We start from the raw sequence: 17,019 nt of genomic DNA, 5'->3' as shown, positions 1-17,019 counted from the left end.
TATGTTCATATCTTGCTGGAATACCGTGAAGTTTAGAAGTAATGTTTTAATTCAAGAAATTCAAGTGTTAGAAATGTGCCAAATGCTGTAGTGGGTGTTATAAATAGACAGTGAGTAAGATATACTTAGTTGCTGTCCTCAAGGAACTTAATTGAACAAGAAAGTATAATTATACAACATGAGAAGTGTATGTTTCAGGAAACACAGAATGGGAAATCAAGCTAGTCTCCATAATCAGAGACTTCCCAGAGTGAGTAACATTTAAGTTGAAATGTTACACTGAAGCATGAATTGGAAATAGCCAAGTAAAATGTATAGAAGAATATTCCAATTGCAAGAGATAACATGGAAAAATAAAAAAACTAGAAACAATAAAAAGTGATATGGGACCAGGTTGGCAATAGAGGGAGTAAGATTGTTGATAGATTTTTAAGACAAAAAATTTAGTCTTTATGCTCCAGACAAAATAAATTCTAGAGGAGTTTAAGCAGGAGAAGACGACAGTCATTTTTATTAAAAAAAAAAAAAATTACTCTGGCAGGAATATGGAAGATGGACTGGAAAAGGAGCAAGATTAGAAGTAGGTAGACCAAATGAAAGATAGGCAGTAAGCCAGGTGAGAGTTACAGTTCAGTGTAGATTTGTGACAATGGGATTGTTAAGTTGGCATTGTATAGAGCATAAACAAGGAGACAAGCCATGTTGATGGCTTAAGTAACTCTGCAGAGTTACTCCCTCACACCCTGACATAGGGAATAAAGAGGGAAGAGCAGGTTTTGAGATTGACGATGAATTCAGCTTGGAATACTTAAGGTCTGAAGTACCTAGCAGGTAACCCCCTTGAAATATCTAGTAAGAGAGTTGACTATGTTTGTCTGGAGTTCAGGAGAGCAGTGTGAGTTTTAGAATTTGATTTGTACATGATTGGCATACGCTGATAATTAAAGTTCTGGCAATAATGAGATCACCAAGGAGCAATACATAAAATGAGTGAACAAAGAGGGCCTGGGACTTGAGCCCTGAAGAACATCAAAATTCACAGACATTGACAAGAGAAGACAACAAGGTGTTAAGAGGGAAAGAAGAAAGCTAAGAGATTATGGTATCAAGAAACCAAGGGTTGAAAGAGGAAAGGAGAGCTCGAGTTCCAAACACTACTGAGAAGTTCACAATTGAAAGGTGTTCACTGGATGTGTTAGTTATGGTTTTATTCACTTGAAATGATTAAATAGCCAAAATAACAATCTTATAAAAATTTATTTTTTCTCTTATATAATTACATAATAAAATTGTTTTCTACACATGTAATTTTTAGCATATGCCAGTGGTCTAAAACTTTACTGCACATTGGAATAACCTGGAGTTTTGAAAAATACTCCTACCTTTAGATATTCTAATTGGTATGGGAAACAACACAAGCGTGGGATTTTTTCAGAGCTCCCGGGTGGCTCTAATGAGCAGCGAAGTTTGGGAGCCACTGGGATATAGTATACATTACTAAATACTTACATATATATGTAAAATATATATATGAACTTCTCTGTAGCATTTGGAATTTGAGCACACTCTGTTTCCTCTCTCAACCCTTGGTTTCTTGATAATCTCTTAGCTGTCTTCTTCTGAACGCCAAGTTGACTTCTCTAGTCAATGTCCATAAATTTTAATGTTCTTCAGGTGTGATGTGTGTGTTTAAATATGTGTGTGTGTGTGTATATATTTATAAGTAAGTATGTATATTTATAAATATATATGCTTATATACACACACACATATCTATACATATATATAATTTTCTCATTAAAACTTTGTTTTAATGAGTCTCAAAATTCTGTGACAGATTTTTGGTCAAGTTGTTTTCATTGAAAAGTACTGATTTTAAAAACTAGTAACTTAAAACTGCCACAAGCAAAACAAAAACACCAAAGTGGTCCACAAAACATTCTCCTTTCCTCCTGAAGGTTTTATGATGCAGTGTTACCATTAACCAGTCTTTTACTGTTACAGTTAAATAGCCAATTGAAACAAACAGTTCTGAGACCATTCTTCTACCACTGATTAAGACTAGGGTGGCAGGTATTGGGGATATACATAAATAATGTATTCAGGTTTACACAAAAACCATATACAATATATTCTGACTGAGTTAGGACATCTCTGAGTAATTTTGACCATATATAATTATTGCATTATCAACTGAATTTAGAACCTAATCTAAATATAAGTTGTGCCTGTAGTATGTGTTGTAGTGCTGCGGGATAATTAAGGAATCAGACCAAGGGGTTGAGGAGGAATTGTTTAATTATTTAGGTGCACCGACCCAGTCGGATTAACATCCAAAGGACTGAGCCCCCAACAGAGTCAAGCTACCTCTAAGCATTTCGTGGGGCGTGGGGAGATCTGTGCAGGGGGAAGCGTATTACAGAAGTGAGAAACAAAGACAGTTATTCATTTAAGATATGCATTACATTATTTGTTACTTTTTAAGGAACATGTTTTACGACTTGAGATTATCTGTCTAGTGACCTTGCAGCTGCACAGCTAGAGAAACAGAGTCTTCACAATGCCTGGGAAAGGGAGAGATAAGGCTCACTACCCACAGAGAGAAAAACAGACAGTTAATTTTAAAGGACTCCAGCCCTTTGTCTTCCACTAGGGGAATTGGGTTTTCTTACATACAACTGAGTTTTTGCTTACACAGTCTTCAATTTCTTTTAATTCCTGTTCCAGTAGGAATGTTGGAGTCAAATAGACTTGGGTTCAGATCTTGACTCTATCACTTAACAGCTGTGTGCTAACAAGTCCTTCTTAATTTCAATTTTGGGTTTTTTTCCTTTTTTGTAAAATAGAGATCTTAACCATTTTACAAGATATTTATAAATATCAAGTAAGACAACTCTGCCACTTGTTAACCCGTGTGACATCAACAAGTTACTCAATTTCTCTAGGCCTTGATTTCCTCATCTCTAAATTAGATTATAAGGACTAATCTTCTTAGTGCTTAGTTCAACAAGTTGTCGCTGTCATGTAAACCTTTAGTCTGCCAGAAGATTGTCAAAATCAGAAAGTCTGACAGTCCTATCACAGGAGCTCTCAGGATTCTCCTGCAGGCTGAACACAGAACCCAAAGTGAATATGGATTGGGAAGAATTCCTCTTTCTCCCCAGAACCTGCAGTAGGTCACAATGTGTTCATTTTCTTTTCGTTCTTCCAAATGGATTGAGGTGATGAGGATAATTCATCATCTGGCTTTTCAGACATGTGTGTCTTACAATTTATAAATACTGGTTAGGGTTTTGTTAAGCTGGGCTGGCAGCCAGCCATAGGTATGTGTGATAAAGCACATAATAGATATTCACTATAGTAAGCACCACTGTTCTCAGAGGACTCACTACGTGTCAGAGTCTAATAGAGTCATGATATGACTATGCAATTTATTTTTGTCTGCACTAACCTTATTTAACTGTCTTTATACTGATTTATTTACAAAAAAAAAGGCATCTCATTACATATTTGTTATATTTATGTATTTAATAGGCTATGTGGAGGAGATATAGAGCCAAGAAATATTTATGTAAAGTGAAAGCTGCCTGCAAGATTCAAGCCTGGTATAGGTGTTGGAGAGCACACAAGGAATATCTAGCTATATTAAAAGCTGTTAAAATTATTCAAGGTTGCTTCTATACCAAACTAGAGAGAACATGGTAATGTATCATAGTTCTGTGGAGAATGTAATAGTATATGTGTGTGATAGAGCTAAGCCCTTACATAAAAGTACACTGCCTATTGATTTTTATTTTAAATATTTGTTATGTTTAATGTATATGGTTGGTTTTGTTGATATTTTCTTTATTAAGGAAAAAATATATCTTGTACTGTCTTGCTTTTTTGAGATAGAGCATAGCCTTTAATTAATATAATTACTAATCTACTAAAAATATTTACATATACTTGATTAATTCAGGTTCATAAGGATTAGAGTAAGGACAGAGAGGTAGGAAGTTAATAAAACCATTTAGTTAAGACTCGGTTTTCTTATTAGTGCTTTGGTCCATTTTGTTGGGTGACTTAACTACTGGCAAATTTTTTTTTCTTACTCATTCTTTTTTCTTTGAACTTTGTATTATTCCTCATACTCTTTGTCATTAATGGTGAAGACCCTAATTACCAACCTGTCTATGCTAATTGTATTTCCCTATTCCTAGCTCATTTCTTACACACACATTTTCACAAGCTGTTACCAGATCATCTTTTTTTAAGTTCATAGTATAAGAATTTTTCTTCGGCTCCCAGAGTTGATGAATTATTGAATCAATGATGGTTTCAAAGATGGTTTAGGAAAGCACACTAGTGTGAGAGGAATGTCTGTATCAAGCCTATGGGTAGAAGCAGGGCTTAACATATAAAATTGATCGCATGAAGACAGAAGTAGAATGTTGGTTACCAGAAGCTAGGATAGGGAGAAGGGAGGGGTGGATAAAGACGGGCTGGTTAATGGATATAAAAATACAGTGAGAAGGAATAAGATTTACTGTTTAGTAGCACAATAGTTAACAATAATTTATTGTATATTTCAAAATAACTAGAGGAATAGAATTAGAAGTTTCCTAATACCAGGAAATGATAAATGTTCGAGGCGATGGATATCCCAGTTACCCTGATTTGATCATTACTCACTGTGTGCTTGAATGAAAATATCACATGTACCCCGTAAATATTTACAACTATTACATAGCCATAAAAATTAAAATTAAAAAGCATATAAAGATACAATTGCTACTATCAGCTACTAAGGACCAGTATCTAATTTTCCTGTAACAGATGCTGAATTTTCTCAATGGCATTTGGCCTTATTTTCTAAGAAACATGGCAAAAAACAAGCTAGTCATTCTATTTTTTACACAATATCAAGAATAGAGTAGAAAACCTGTCCATTCTCACATTTTACCTCTTAGCATTATGTTGATCTGTTAAATTTAATCTCTAGCGCTCAGATCTTTAAAAATTTTTCTCCAGTTCTGTTTATAAAATATCTCTACTTAGATATTTTGATGATACCTATCTTTCATTTCAAATGAAAGGAAGTACCTAATGCTGCTTGTAAATCTCACTCTCTTCTTAACCACCTCCCATCTGCTCAAAGACTCACTTGCAATGCAAACTCAAATCTTATATTTTACCACTATTTCTACCATTCCCCCTTTATCTAGTTTTTTGCTAGATCTGGGTAACCATACTTTCTTGTGATCCTGTTCAAAATTCTGTGCCGTATTAGAATCGTAGAACTTCGTATTTCTTACCCGCTGGAATATTGCCAATTGTAAAACTTCTTTTGTGTGCGTGTGTAAATTCTGATTGTTCGAACTTAGCTATGAATTATGCTTGCCCACTTTTTAATTCTATCATTGCCTTTCTTATATTTTATTCTCTTCTAATAGTTTAAAAGGGGGAGGCAATAAATACTCATTGAATAAGTTAAAATAATTTGAAATTGCTTTCCAATAACTAATTTTTAGGTTTTTGAATGTGAGAGCATCAGCAGTTATCATTCAGAGAAAATGGAGAGCTATACTTTCTGCAAAAATAGCTCATGAACACTTCTTAATGATAAAAGTAGGTATTAAAAATTAATTCACTTGCAAATAACTACTTTAGGAAATAGAAAACAGAATGTTTTGTATTTTTTAATTCTTACAAATAAATCTTTCACTGGGGAAAAAAAGTGTTTTTAAGGCCTAAGTATGCATTTATTTCACACACATCTATTTCAGTCAATTGAAAATTATATTCTCCCATAAAAATACTATTTGCTAGTTTTTAAAAATATGTGAGGTATAGGCATACCTTGTTTTATTGTACTTCACCTTATGGTGCTTTGCAGATATTGCATTTTTTATAAATTGAAGGTTTGTGTCAAACCTGTGTTGAGCAAGTCTGTTGGTGCCATATTTCCAACACCACGTGCTCACTTTGTGGCTCTGTGTCTCATTTTGGTAATTCTCACAGGGTGTTATGTAATTGAGGAATCTAAGGTGTGCTGATGGTATGCTATGTTTTGTCAAGCTACAGACAGCTTCTATCATAGCTATTTATGATCACTGTGCTCTTTCTATTGTAGCTAGCATTTTTATTAAATGTATTTGAGCTGTAATGTTAATCCTTTTTCCTCTCACAATGAAAAGTATCAAGAGGATGAGAGGGAAAGAGCACCAAGTATCTCTTGACCCTTGACCCTTGGCTTACACCTTCATTTTGGCTATAGACCTATGTGAGTTTGGAAATAATGCTTCATCACCACTTCATATCTATGAAACATGACATTCTTAAACTATAAATCATAATTATGCCATCTCATTGAGAAATTAAAGAACTTCTAGTGGGTTAGAAATCCTTTTATTTCTACCTATTAATGTTACTTGTAAATTTTTCTTTATAGAGACATCGAGCTGCTTGTTTGATCCAAGCACATTATAGAGGATATAAAGAAAGGCAGGTCTTTCTTCGGCAGAAATCTGCTGCTTTGATCATACAAAAATATATACGAGCCAGGGAGGCTGGAAAGCGTGAAAGGATAAAATATATTGAATTTAAAAAGTCTACAGTTATCCTACAAGCACTGGTGCGTGGTTGGCTAGTACGAAAAAGAGTAAGTATTTTCAAGTAGCATATCTCAGTCTTATAAAATGAAAGCACTTGATGTTAAATAGTGTTAAGAAACTTTGGATTTTAGAGAATAATTTCAGAACTAATATGACCATTAACTTGAATTCATTCAGCTGCTAGAAAGGTAAGTGACGAGAGCACTGACCGTCAGATTTTTTTCCTGTGATCCTAGTCATACTATTTCTCACAGGTGTTCACCACCAAAGACGCAAAATAAAATGTCTCCTTTGTAATGAATCTTAACAAAGGAACTGAAAATATGAGAGAGAGGCTCCATATGCAAAAGAGGTTAAATGTTATTCTAGTAGCTTTTTGCCACCACCAAGCAACTTTTGAGGTGTTGCAACCAGAATTCCTGTGACAGCTTCCACATCTTTAGCAAGAGAGAATTCTTTTTAGGGAGGTCATAACATTTAAGCTTACAATATGTGAAGTACTGGCATAGACAAAATAATTTGATTTGAAGTTAAATAGGAGGAATGTTTATATTTTGTTCATTAAACATCAAGTGGAAGTCTGAAGCCCAACAGCAGCTGTAGAAAGCTCCTTCTGCAGAGTCTTATGCTGGAGTTGCACTGTACTATTTAATAGCAGAGATATTAATTCACATATTTTTTTCTGATTTAATATCACCATTTCCAAGAGTTCTGCTTGGAATTCTGTAACATTTTTTTGAGTTTAATATTTATACCCTTCTCTAATTAAAAGTACATTGCAAACCTTAACTCACTGTTGTAGGGCAGTCTAGTTGAATTAGATTCTATGGTTATTTAGTAAAGTACCCAAAATATAATTTTGCTTTCTACACTCTGAATTATGAGTTATACTATTGGAAATATTGTATAGTAAAATATTGTGATTACTTTGAATTACAATGTAAGTAATTGTAATGATTAAAAATTAGTTTATTCTTGCTAGTTTATATAATTTGATGTTGAGGTTATACAAAAAATAAACACTCATTGATTAACTTAGGAAGCAGATATTTGAATATGCTTTGTTTTTTCACCTTTAGATTTTAGAACAGAGAACCAAAATTCGACTTCTTCACTTCACTGCAGCTGCATATTATCACCTGAATGCTCTCAGAATTCAAAGAGCCTATAAACTTTACCTGGCTGTGAAGAATGCTAACAAGCAGGTTAATTCAGTCATCTGTATTCAGGTTTGCCTCTTCTTTGCAGTAAAACTATAGGACATAATTTTTCCGTTAGAAATTTTTGATACGTAATAAACAATTTCCAAATGCTTTATGCTAAGGTTGTACAACATTTAGCCTTTTACCATATAGCTGTTAGAATGATTTGAGGGTTAGAAATAGATTGATGTTTTATGGCACAGTAATAAAGTTGTGAATTATTGTCTGATGTAATTGTACTCATTTACATTTCTGCCAGCAAAGTCTTGAGGGTACCCTGTTTCTCTACGTGCTTGCCTACATAAAGTATCGGAAGACTTTCTGATTTTTGCCATTGTAATGAATGGGAAACAGCATCTCTTTTTTTTTTTTTTATTTACTTGATGGCTAGCGATTCTAAAATTATATTCTATATGTCAGTTATTCAAGTTCTTATCTGTGTACTTTTTTAACATCTTTTTTCATACACTTAGCCCATTTTTCCATTGTATTTTCTTTTTTATTGTGATTTATAGTAGTTCTTTACATATTTTGAAGAATTCTAGTTGTTTATATACATTAACATATATTTACATATAAAATATTTAGTGAAAAAAATTGCAGAATGATACATGCAGTTTGGTAGAATTTATATAAATTGTAAAATGAAGACAATGTTGTCCGGGATTAACTATACTCCTGTACACGTGCGTGCACAGACACGTGTTGTCCAGGATTGAATGTGCTCCTGAGCGTGGGCATGCACAGACACGTGTTGTCCAGGATTGAATGTACTCCTGTGCCTGTGCGTGCACAGACACGTGTTGTCCAGGATTGAATGTACTCCTGTGCGTGTGCGTGCACAGACACGTGTTGTCCAGTGTTAACTGTACTCCTGTGCGTGTGCCTGCACAGACACGTGTTGTCCAGGGTTAACCGTACTCCCGTGCCTGTGCGTACACAGACACGTGTTGTCCAGGATTAACTATACTCCTGTGCGTATGAGTGCGCACACACACACAAGCACCCAACATGGACTGAAAAGGTTTTTGCACCAAGTAGAGTGGGGAAGTAATGCCTCTGGGGAAAGCTGAAAGATTTCTTGATACACTGTTCTGTTTCTTTCATTTATATATAAATGTATATTTGTATTTTTTTAAAAAAACTTGAAGTAGAAATGAAAAAACAAAAGTCTATGTTTTAAACAGAGATGGTTTCGAGCAAGATTACAACAAAAGAAATTTATTCAGAAATATTATAGCATCGAAAAGATAGAGCATGAAGGTCAAGAATGTCTGAGCCAGCGAAATAGGGCTGCATCAGTAATACAGAAAGCAGTGCGCCATTTTGTCCTCCGTAAAAAGCAGGAAAAATTCACTAGTGGAATCATTAAAATTCAGGTAATGGAAACTTGTACAGTTTTAGTTCAGAACTTTAATTTGCAATTCATCTACATGATATCTAACTATAAAAACAGTCACCATTTTAAAAAGCTAACACATTAGCCAGTAGAATAACTCATAAGCGCTGTACTACCATAATTTCATTGCTAAGCTCTTTATTTTCAAATGCTCTAGAGGAGGTTTATAATCAAGAAGTAAAAAAGTATTTCAACATTTTGAATAGATTTAGACATCTTTGGTTAATAAATGCTACCCAGTTTACATACAGGAATATCTGTATTTCGTTTTTTGAAAATTGATTTTGCTGTTTATTTGAACTTGAGGTTTTAATTGAAATGCATGTGATCATGTCAAATAAATTTACTGAAAATGTTTACATTGTGAAAACATGTAGATATAATAGAAAACATTGGCTATAATCTTAAAATTACTCGGTTTTATCTCTTTAAGGCATTATGGAGAGGCTATTCTTGGAGGAAGAAAAATGATTGTACAAAAATTAAAGCTATACGACTAAGTCTTCAAGTTGTTAATAGGGAGATTCGAGAAGAAAACAAACTCTACAAAAGAACTGCACTTGCACTTCATTACCTTTTGACATATAAGCACCTTTCTGCCATTCTTGAGGCCTTAAAACACCTAGGTTAGTTCTTATTCACATGTTTAAAAAATGTTGTAATAGTACATTATTAGCTAAAACTTCATTTTGTTGCTGTAAATTTACCTGTATGTTATTTTTTTTTCTTTCAGAGGTAGTTACTAGATTGTCTCCACTTTGTTGTGAGAACATGGCCCAGAGTGGAGCAATTTCTAAAATATTTGTTTTGATCCGAAGTTGTAATCGTAGTGTTCCTTGTATGGAAGTCATCAGATACGCTGTGCAAGTCTTGCTTAATGTATCTAAGGTAGTTTTTCATTTTATTAATGAGATATTCACGGGTCAACAAATAAGGCCCTGCAAATTAAATTTGTGTTTACTCATCACTAGGGCTTAAATCTCTAAGTTAAAATTAATTTATGTGCAAGAGTCTTAGGGTGAAAAAATGTTTATTAACATAAATGTAGATTTAAGTACCAATTTTTGTGTTATTTTATTTCCTCAGTCTTTATATTAAAAATGATGATTAAGTTATTAAGTACTTACTACGTGCTAGTATTTTTCATGCATTGTTTAATCCTCATAATAATCCTCTAAAATAGTTCATATTATTATTCCCATTTTATAGAGAAGAAATAATAATAATTATAGAAGTTAAGTTCCTCCCCTAAGAACCGTAGTGTGATAAGTAGTAGAATTGAATTTGGATTCATTTCTGTCTGCCTTTAAAGGTAGCCGTGTTATCTACTGCATTATATCAAAATAGTATCACCACATTATAATCATATCTAGCAAAGCATGAGAAAGAAAATTATTGCTATAACTTAGTTACTCTGTAACTGTTGATCTGTGTATCAGAATTTGTCTTTTGGCCTTGGACTATTCCAAGCTATATGGTATGCAACCAAAGGTTGAAAGATTTCTCTTTCCTACTTAACCTTTCAGTGACAACTTAAAGCACTTCACCCAATATTTTTATTTTGAGAGGTAGTGGTTAAGAACACAGATCCGAGGACAAACTGCTTGAGTTTGAATCCCAGCCCAGTAGCTTATTATAGGTTACTTAGGTTCTCTGTACTTTACTTTCCCCAACTATAAAATGAGTATAGTAACAGTACTCAAAATGTTATTGTGAAGATTGAGTTAATACACATGAATACATAAACTTGCCATACAAAGTGTCAGCTATGTTGTTTTGTTATTTTTATCTTAGTATCATTATTTGTTACCATGCAAATTTCACTATGAATCTAATAATACAATTAGAAAAACAAGGCATGGACAATATATCCTAGACTTATTAGTATCAAATTTATTTTATTTTCGAGCAAGCTCTTCTTCCTCTCAAGGAGTATGTAATAGAGTAACTAATTAGATCCTGCCTTTATCATTATCTTACCTATGATTAATAATATCACAGATAAGTTATCTTTTTCCTTAGAGATTCTTACTAAAGTGATCTTATCTTTAAAAGTTTGCTTTTATTGACTTCAAGATGTTTGTTTTCAGAGGTTTTAATTTGATTTTTTTAAATGTGAAACTTTAGAATTGGGGGGAAAGATTAAGATTAAAATGTGAATACACATATATGATAGATCTATAAATGATGATACCAGAGGTATTTCACAAAGTCCTTTGCACTTGCTGCAGGAGGTCCAAAAATTTGACTATAGGTATGGACTTTTGTATTTTGTTTTTTGGTTGGGTTGTTTGTAAATATATGTGTTTATTACAACTTTTAATTTCATTCTGTTCTCTTCAAGTATGAGAAGACTACTTCAGCAGTTTATGATGTAGAAAATTGTGTAGATACACTATTGGAGCTTTTGCAGATATACCGAGAAAAGCCTGGTAATAAAGTTGCAGACAAAGGCGGAAGCATTTTTACAAAAACTTGTTGTTTGTTGGCTATTTTACTGAAGACAACAAATAGAGCCTCTGTAAGTATTAATCAGTTGCCTTTCTTTAAGATTATTTTTCTGTGGTCTTACGTCTATGACTTTTATAGTTTTCCTTTAGTAATTATCACTCTAAAATAGGGGTTTATGTGTGTTCAAACCTGCTTTTTGCACTGATAAAATGAGTTCAGGATATATCTATGAGTTGTTTCTTTCTGACATATTAAACTGAATTCTGAAAATAAATTTATTACAGCCATATAAGTAACCATTTCCCATTTACTAGAGAGAAAAGTATCCTAGCAAGATAGAAAACCAGATATGTATAACTTCTTATCCTCCTGTTGCAACCATAATTGTATTTCAAGCTTTTCTACGATGAGACCTCTGAGTCATTCTTTTTAAATGTCATAATTAACAAAGGGGAAATCATAGGCCATGATTGGACTGTGGCCTTTATCCCGAAAAGTGGGAACCACTGCAGGGTAAAGCAAGGGAATTATATTTTCCAATTTAAATTTTAACAACACTCTGGCTTCTGATTGAAGAATGAATTTGGGAGAGCATGTGTGAATATAGGGAGACTATTAAGGAAGGTGGCAAGTGTTGATATGCAATGATCTAGGCAAGAGATTGTGCTTGTCTTAGGATTGTGTCGCTGAGAGATAAGTAGAAGACTTTGGAAACTTTGCAGAGGTAAACTTTTCAAGACTTGGTAACTGGATATGATAGGTATGTTGACTGTAATAATTCCTATGTTGACTATAATAATTCCTTCTTGTGTTCAGTGTGGAGTTAACTATGCAACTTTTGGATATTTATCTTCTTTATAATTGCCTTACAAATTAGCTCGTAATTTAAATCAATCTACCTGCCAAACTTGGTGAGGTGTCTTTGATTATTCAAAGCTTAAAAGTTTACTGCAGGCTGGGCGCAGTGGCTCATGCCTGTAATCCCAGCGCTTTGGGAGGCCAAGACAGGCAGATCACAAGGTCAGGAGATTGAGACCATCCTGGCTAACACAGTGAAACCCCATCTCTACTAAAAAGACAAAAAGAAATTAGCTGGGTGTGGTGGCGGGTGCCTGTAGTCCCAGCTACTCAGGAGGCTGAGGCAGGAGAATGGCATGAACACGGGTGAGCCAAGATCACGCAGTGAGCCAAGATCGCGCCACTGTACCCCAGCCTGGGCAACAGAGCGAGACTTGGTCTTAAAAAAAAAAGATTTACTGCATAGTTTTTATTTGTTATATTTGATTTTGCTAGTCTTAAAGGGATAAAATTTTAATTCTTATTACTTTTTAGTAACTGCATTTTATTTTATAGGATGTACGAAGTAGATCCAAAGTTGTTGACCGTATTTACAGTCTCTACAAACTTACAGCTCATAAACATAAAATGAATACTGAAAGAATACTTCACAAGCAAAAGAAGTATTCTTCTATAAGCATTCCTTTTATCCCAGAAACACCTGTAAGGACCAGAATAGTTTCAAGGTAAGCAGTTAAATGCAGTCTATAAATTTGTGTCACAGTTCATTCATTCATTTAACAAATATTTATTGAGCACTTTTCACAAACAAGATGTGTTTTTCAATAGAGAAACAACATGTGAATAAGAATGGAATGTCTGGCAAATTTAAAAGAGTCAATCTTGGTAAATAATGAAATAATATTATACTGTAGCTTTGCATATTTAGTAGTTATTCAACAAACTTCTTGTATTAAATAGTTAAGAGCTAAGGCTAAGAAGCTTGTTATAAGTTTTGTTATTTGTTTAATTTTATTTAATTTATTTCATTTTACATGAAGGACAAGCTGCACTGTTTAAGAAGTGCCAAAAGTCCTTCTTAGCCAAAATATCAACCTCCAGTCCTCCCATAATCACCCTGATTCTTGAAATTTCTCCTTCTGGAAATTTAGATTGACATTTTCTGATTTTATTGGCAAAAAGATTTAGTTTATTTTGGTGAACTGTCAGGGCATTTAATTAGTTTTTTTTTCCTCCCTTCCTTCTTTCTACCTCCTCCTTTTTTTCTTCCCCCTTCTCCTTCTCTCCCTCCCTCCCTTCCTTCCTTCATTCCTTCTTGAGACTTAGCAATTTTCTATACTAGGTACAAATCCTACATTGTTGACAACACACTATTTCTTGACCTGAGTGGTTACACAGCTGTTAGCTTATAATTATACTCGTAATTATAAATTGTATTATATAGTTATAAATTAGTTTTGTGCATGCGTATTTCACAGTATAACGTAAGAAGTTCATTTGCTTGAAATATATCAATGGGACCATTTCTACATATTTTTTAAGGACTTGGTAGAATTTAATATTCATTATATTTTAAAAACTCATTCTAACATATGAATAGATTTTCTTAAAATTTTGATGTAGGTCAGGCTTTTTGAGGTAAAATTTACTGACAATATAAATGTATCCTTTAAATGTATGCAATTCAATTGGTTTTGTATACAGTTAGGAAACTACCACCACTGAGATACAAAATAATTCTATAACACAAAGTTTCCTCATGCCCCTTTGTTATCAGTTATCTTTCTTTATTCCCTGGATTTTGGGAACTACCGACCTGGTTTTTGTACCTTTAGTTTTGCCATTTCTATGCTGTCACATATATGGAATCATATAGTAGATAGCTTTTTGTGACTGGATTCTTTTACTTAGCATAATGCTTTTGAAATGTGTTCATGTCAATGAGATCACTTGGACTCAGGAAGGGGAACATCACACACTGGGGCCTATTATGGGGAGGGGGGAGAGGGGAGGGATTGCATTAGGAGTTATACATGATATAAATGATGAATTGATGGGTGCTGACGAGTTGATGGGTGCAGCACACCAACATGGCACAAGTATACATATGTAACAAACCTGCACGTTACGCACATGTACCCTAGAACTTAAAGTATAATAAAAAAAAAAAATAAAAATAAAAAAAATAAAAGAAATGTGTTCATGTTTATGCGTGGATTTGAATTTCATTCCTTTTTATCACTTAGTACTATTCCATTGTATGGTCATACCACACTTTTTTCACTCACCAATTGATACATCTTTGGATTTTTAACAGGACAGAATAAGATGATGGAAATGCATATAGTAGGGAATTATGTGAGAAGATGCATGAACTCCCCTCTGTTTGATACTATTTTCTCAATAAGTTTGAGATTATAAACTTAACAACTCAGAAGCAGCTCAGAGGGGATGGAGCGGAAGTTTGAAAAGAGGAAAGGACCAAGATAGTCATCTTGGAGAGAAAGAGAGCATGCTGGCAATTTCAAATTCTCATTTTAGATTTGCAATTATTGGCAAAAAATAAAGTCAGCTTGGTTGTGTAAACTTTTTTAGTAATATGCAGCTGTATAGGAATGGAGAAGACAGATATTTTGACTTAACTTGAAATCCAAGTAGAATTTTTCAGACTAGTTTGGTAGGAGAGAGACAACAGTTAATGACATTTGCAGAAGTTTTGATAATACTGATGCACCTGAGCTAGATACACAGGAAAGTAGGAACAGCATTCCGGTGGAAGTTGGGTATGTGTTGAGGCCAAATGAAGTGGAGATCTCAGTGGGGTAGAAGAACTGGTTCAGTGACTGTGTTAGAGCAGATGACATGGATGAATCAGAAATGGTGGATGGAGAACAGAACTCTCAAATTAACATTTCCGTGGTCACACACTTTCTGATGATGACAAAGTCTAGTATGTGATCATATTAAAAAGGATTGGTTGAGGTAGAATTCAAGGAAAGCGGGGCAAAAATGGACTAGGTTGATGGTCACATAGGTGTTGCTGTTGCTGAGAACGATGACAGGAGTTAAGAGGAGACCAAGAACCAGGTTTACAAGGAATAAGGCAGTGAGAGTTTGGCCGATGACCAAAAGGCAGTGGGCAAGCTAAATTGCAAAAGCTTCAAAGAAGCCAGCATTATTTTTTTAGAAAGGATGGAGAGAAATAGTCTGGAAATAATGATGGACAATAATATGAAGTTCTCCCACCTCTTTGAGCAGGTTGTAAGGGAAATGATGTGTTCAGGAGTAGCTACAATTTAGCTAAGATGAAAAAGGTGAAGGTAACTCATAAGAGAAGAACTTTATTAATGCCAGACTTTTTTTTTTTTTTTTTAACAGGCTTAAGCCAGATTGGGTTTTGAGAAGAGATAACATGGAAGAAATCACAAATCCCCTGCAAGCCATTCAAATGGTGATGGATACACTTGGCATTCCTTATTAGTTTACTAATGTAAACATTTTCAGTATGTACAGTGTAAAGAAATATTAAAGCCAATCATGAGTATGTAAAGTGATTTTTGCTCTCTGTACAACTTTTGAAATCTGACTTTGTATTTAAAAAAGCATAACCTGTTCATTACCTTCTTCATTTTTTAATTATTTATAGCTTTATGCATATAACAAACTAATACGTCATAAGATGATTATATTATTCCTATTATCTTAAAGTATTATAGTAGTTGGAATGTAATCATATTCCTAAAAGGAAATAATACCTGGTTACACCTTTTTTATAGGCAAGTTGAGGAATTTTTATAAAACAAATGTTAGAAATTGAAGATCTGTCTACTCACTAAGAAGTGAGACTAGGATAAAATAATCTCACAAATTCATATCAACAGCATCCTTATCCATATCCTTGACTGGCTAAAGTATCCAGATAAGCAAGTGAGTCCTTCTAGGCTCACAAAAAGAATACACCTACCACTGTATTTACCAAAAATTCTTACCATTGAACTGATGGGGGTTATAATCTGAAGTGGAAGGAACATGCTATTGCTTATAATAGAATCGTGTTGTGTAGTTATATACCACAGACCTGAAAATGATTCAATATTGAAGTGTAATTTTTTTTCTACAGCTTTGAGTCACTATTACTAGTATCTGTGGTTTCAGGGCCACAGATGTCTAATTCTCATGGCTGAAATCTGATAGAGTCTCAAAGTCTGCCCATGTATGAATGCCATGAAAGTGTTTAACTGTTCAAAATAAATCAGGAGTAGCTAGAAATTGAGAGACTATTTAACTACTTAATGTATAACTTGATTAGAACAATTTAAGAATTAAACCTAATTTGTGTGAAATTATGTGCTTATGATTTGGTTAGGGTAGATCTAAATATATTGATGCATTAAACAGTATGTGGAAATTAACTCTGGATAATTTTTTTCTTTTTTTTCTCTTTTTGTTCCAATAACGTGGTTTGGGAGCTTTTGGGACTCTGTATTTTCCAAATATTGTTTTGTTTTCTTTTTTGGCTGACTTGCTGACTTTTTTATTGTTTTTTTTTTTTTTTTTTTCACTTAACAGAATT

The 17,019-nt window shown here is 33.8% G+C and overlaps 1 protein-coding gene across 2 annotated transcripts in view; it reads left to right on the top strand.

Moving 5' to 3' along the window:
* ASPM (assembly factor for spindle microtubules) overlaps positions 1-16,129 on the top strand; it is a 63,273-nt gene extending 47,144 nt beyond the window's left edge. For both annotated transcript variants that reach the window (XM_033196931.1, XM_033196929.1), the window contains 10 exons: positions 3,535-3,701; positions 5,514-5,610; positions 6,434-6,643; positions 7,676-7,825; positions 8,986-9,177; positions 9,631-9,823; positions 9,931-10,085; positions 11,542-11,718; positions 13,002-13,171; positions 15,825-16,129. In XM_033196931.1, coding sequence (XP_033052822.1) covers positions 3,535-3,701; positions 5,514-5,610; positions 6,434-6,643; positions 7,676-7,825; positions 8,986-9,177; positions 9,631-9,823; positions 9,931-10,085; positions 11,542-11,718; positions 13,002-13,171; positions 15,825-15,927 — 1,614 coding nt within the window. In that variant the 3' untranslated portion in view covers positions 15,928-16,129. The remainder of the gene's footprint in view (positions 1-3,534; positions 3,702-5,513; positions 5,611-6,433; positions 6,644-7,675; positions 7,826-8,985; positions 9,178-9,630; positions 9,824-9,930; positions 10,086-11,541; positions 11,719-13,001; positions 13,172-15,824) is intronic.
* The last annotated feature ends 890 nt before the right edge of the window (positions 16,130-17,019 follow it).

The sequence above is a fragment of the Trachypithecus francoisi genome, unplaced genomic scaffold, assembly GCF_009764315.1.
Source record: "Trachypithecus francoisi isolate TF-2019V2 unplaced genomic scaffold, Tfra_2.0 Lachesis_group5, whole genome shotgun sequence".
Lineage (NCBI taxonomy): Eukaryota > Metazoa > Chordata > Mammalia > Primates > Cercopithecidae > Trachypithecus > Trachypithecus francoisi.
The sequence above is the reverse complement of the archived record's forward strand: the minus strand, read 5'-3'. Positions and strand labels throughout refer to the sequence as shown.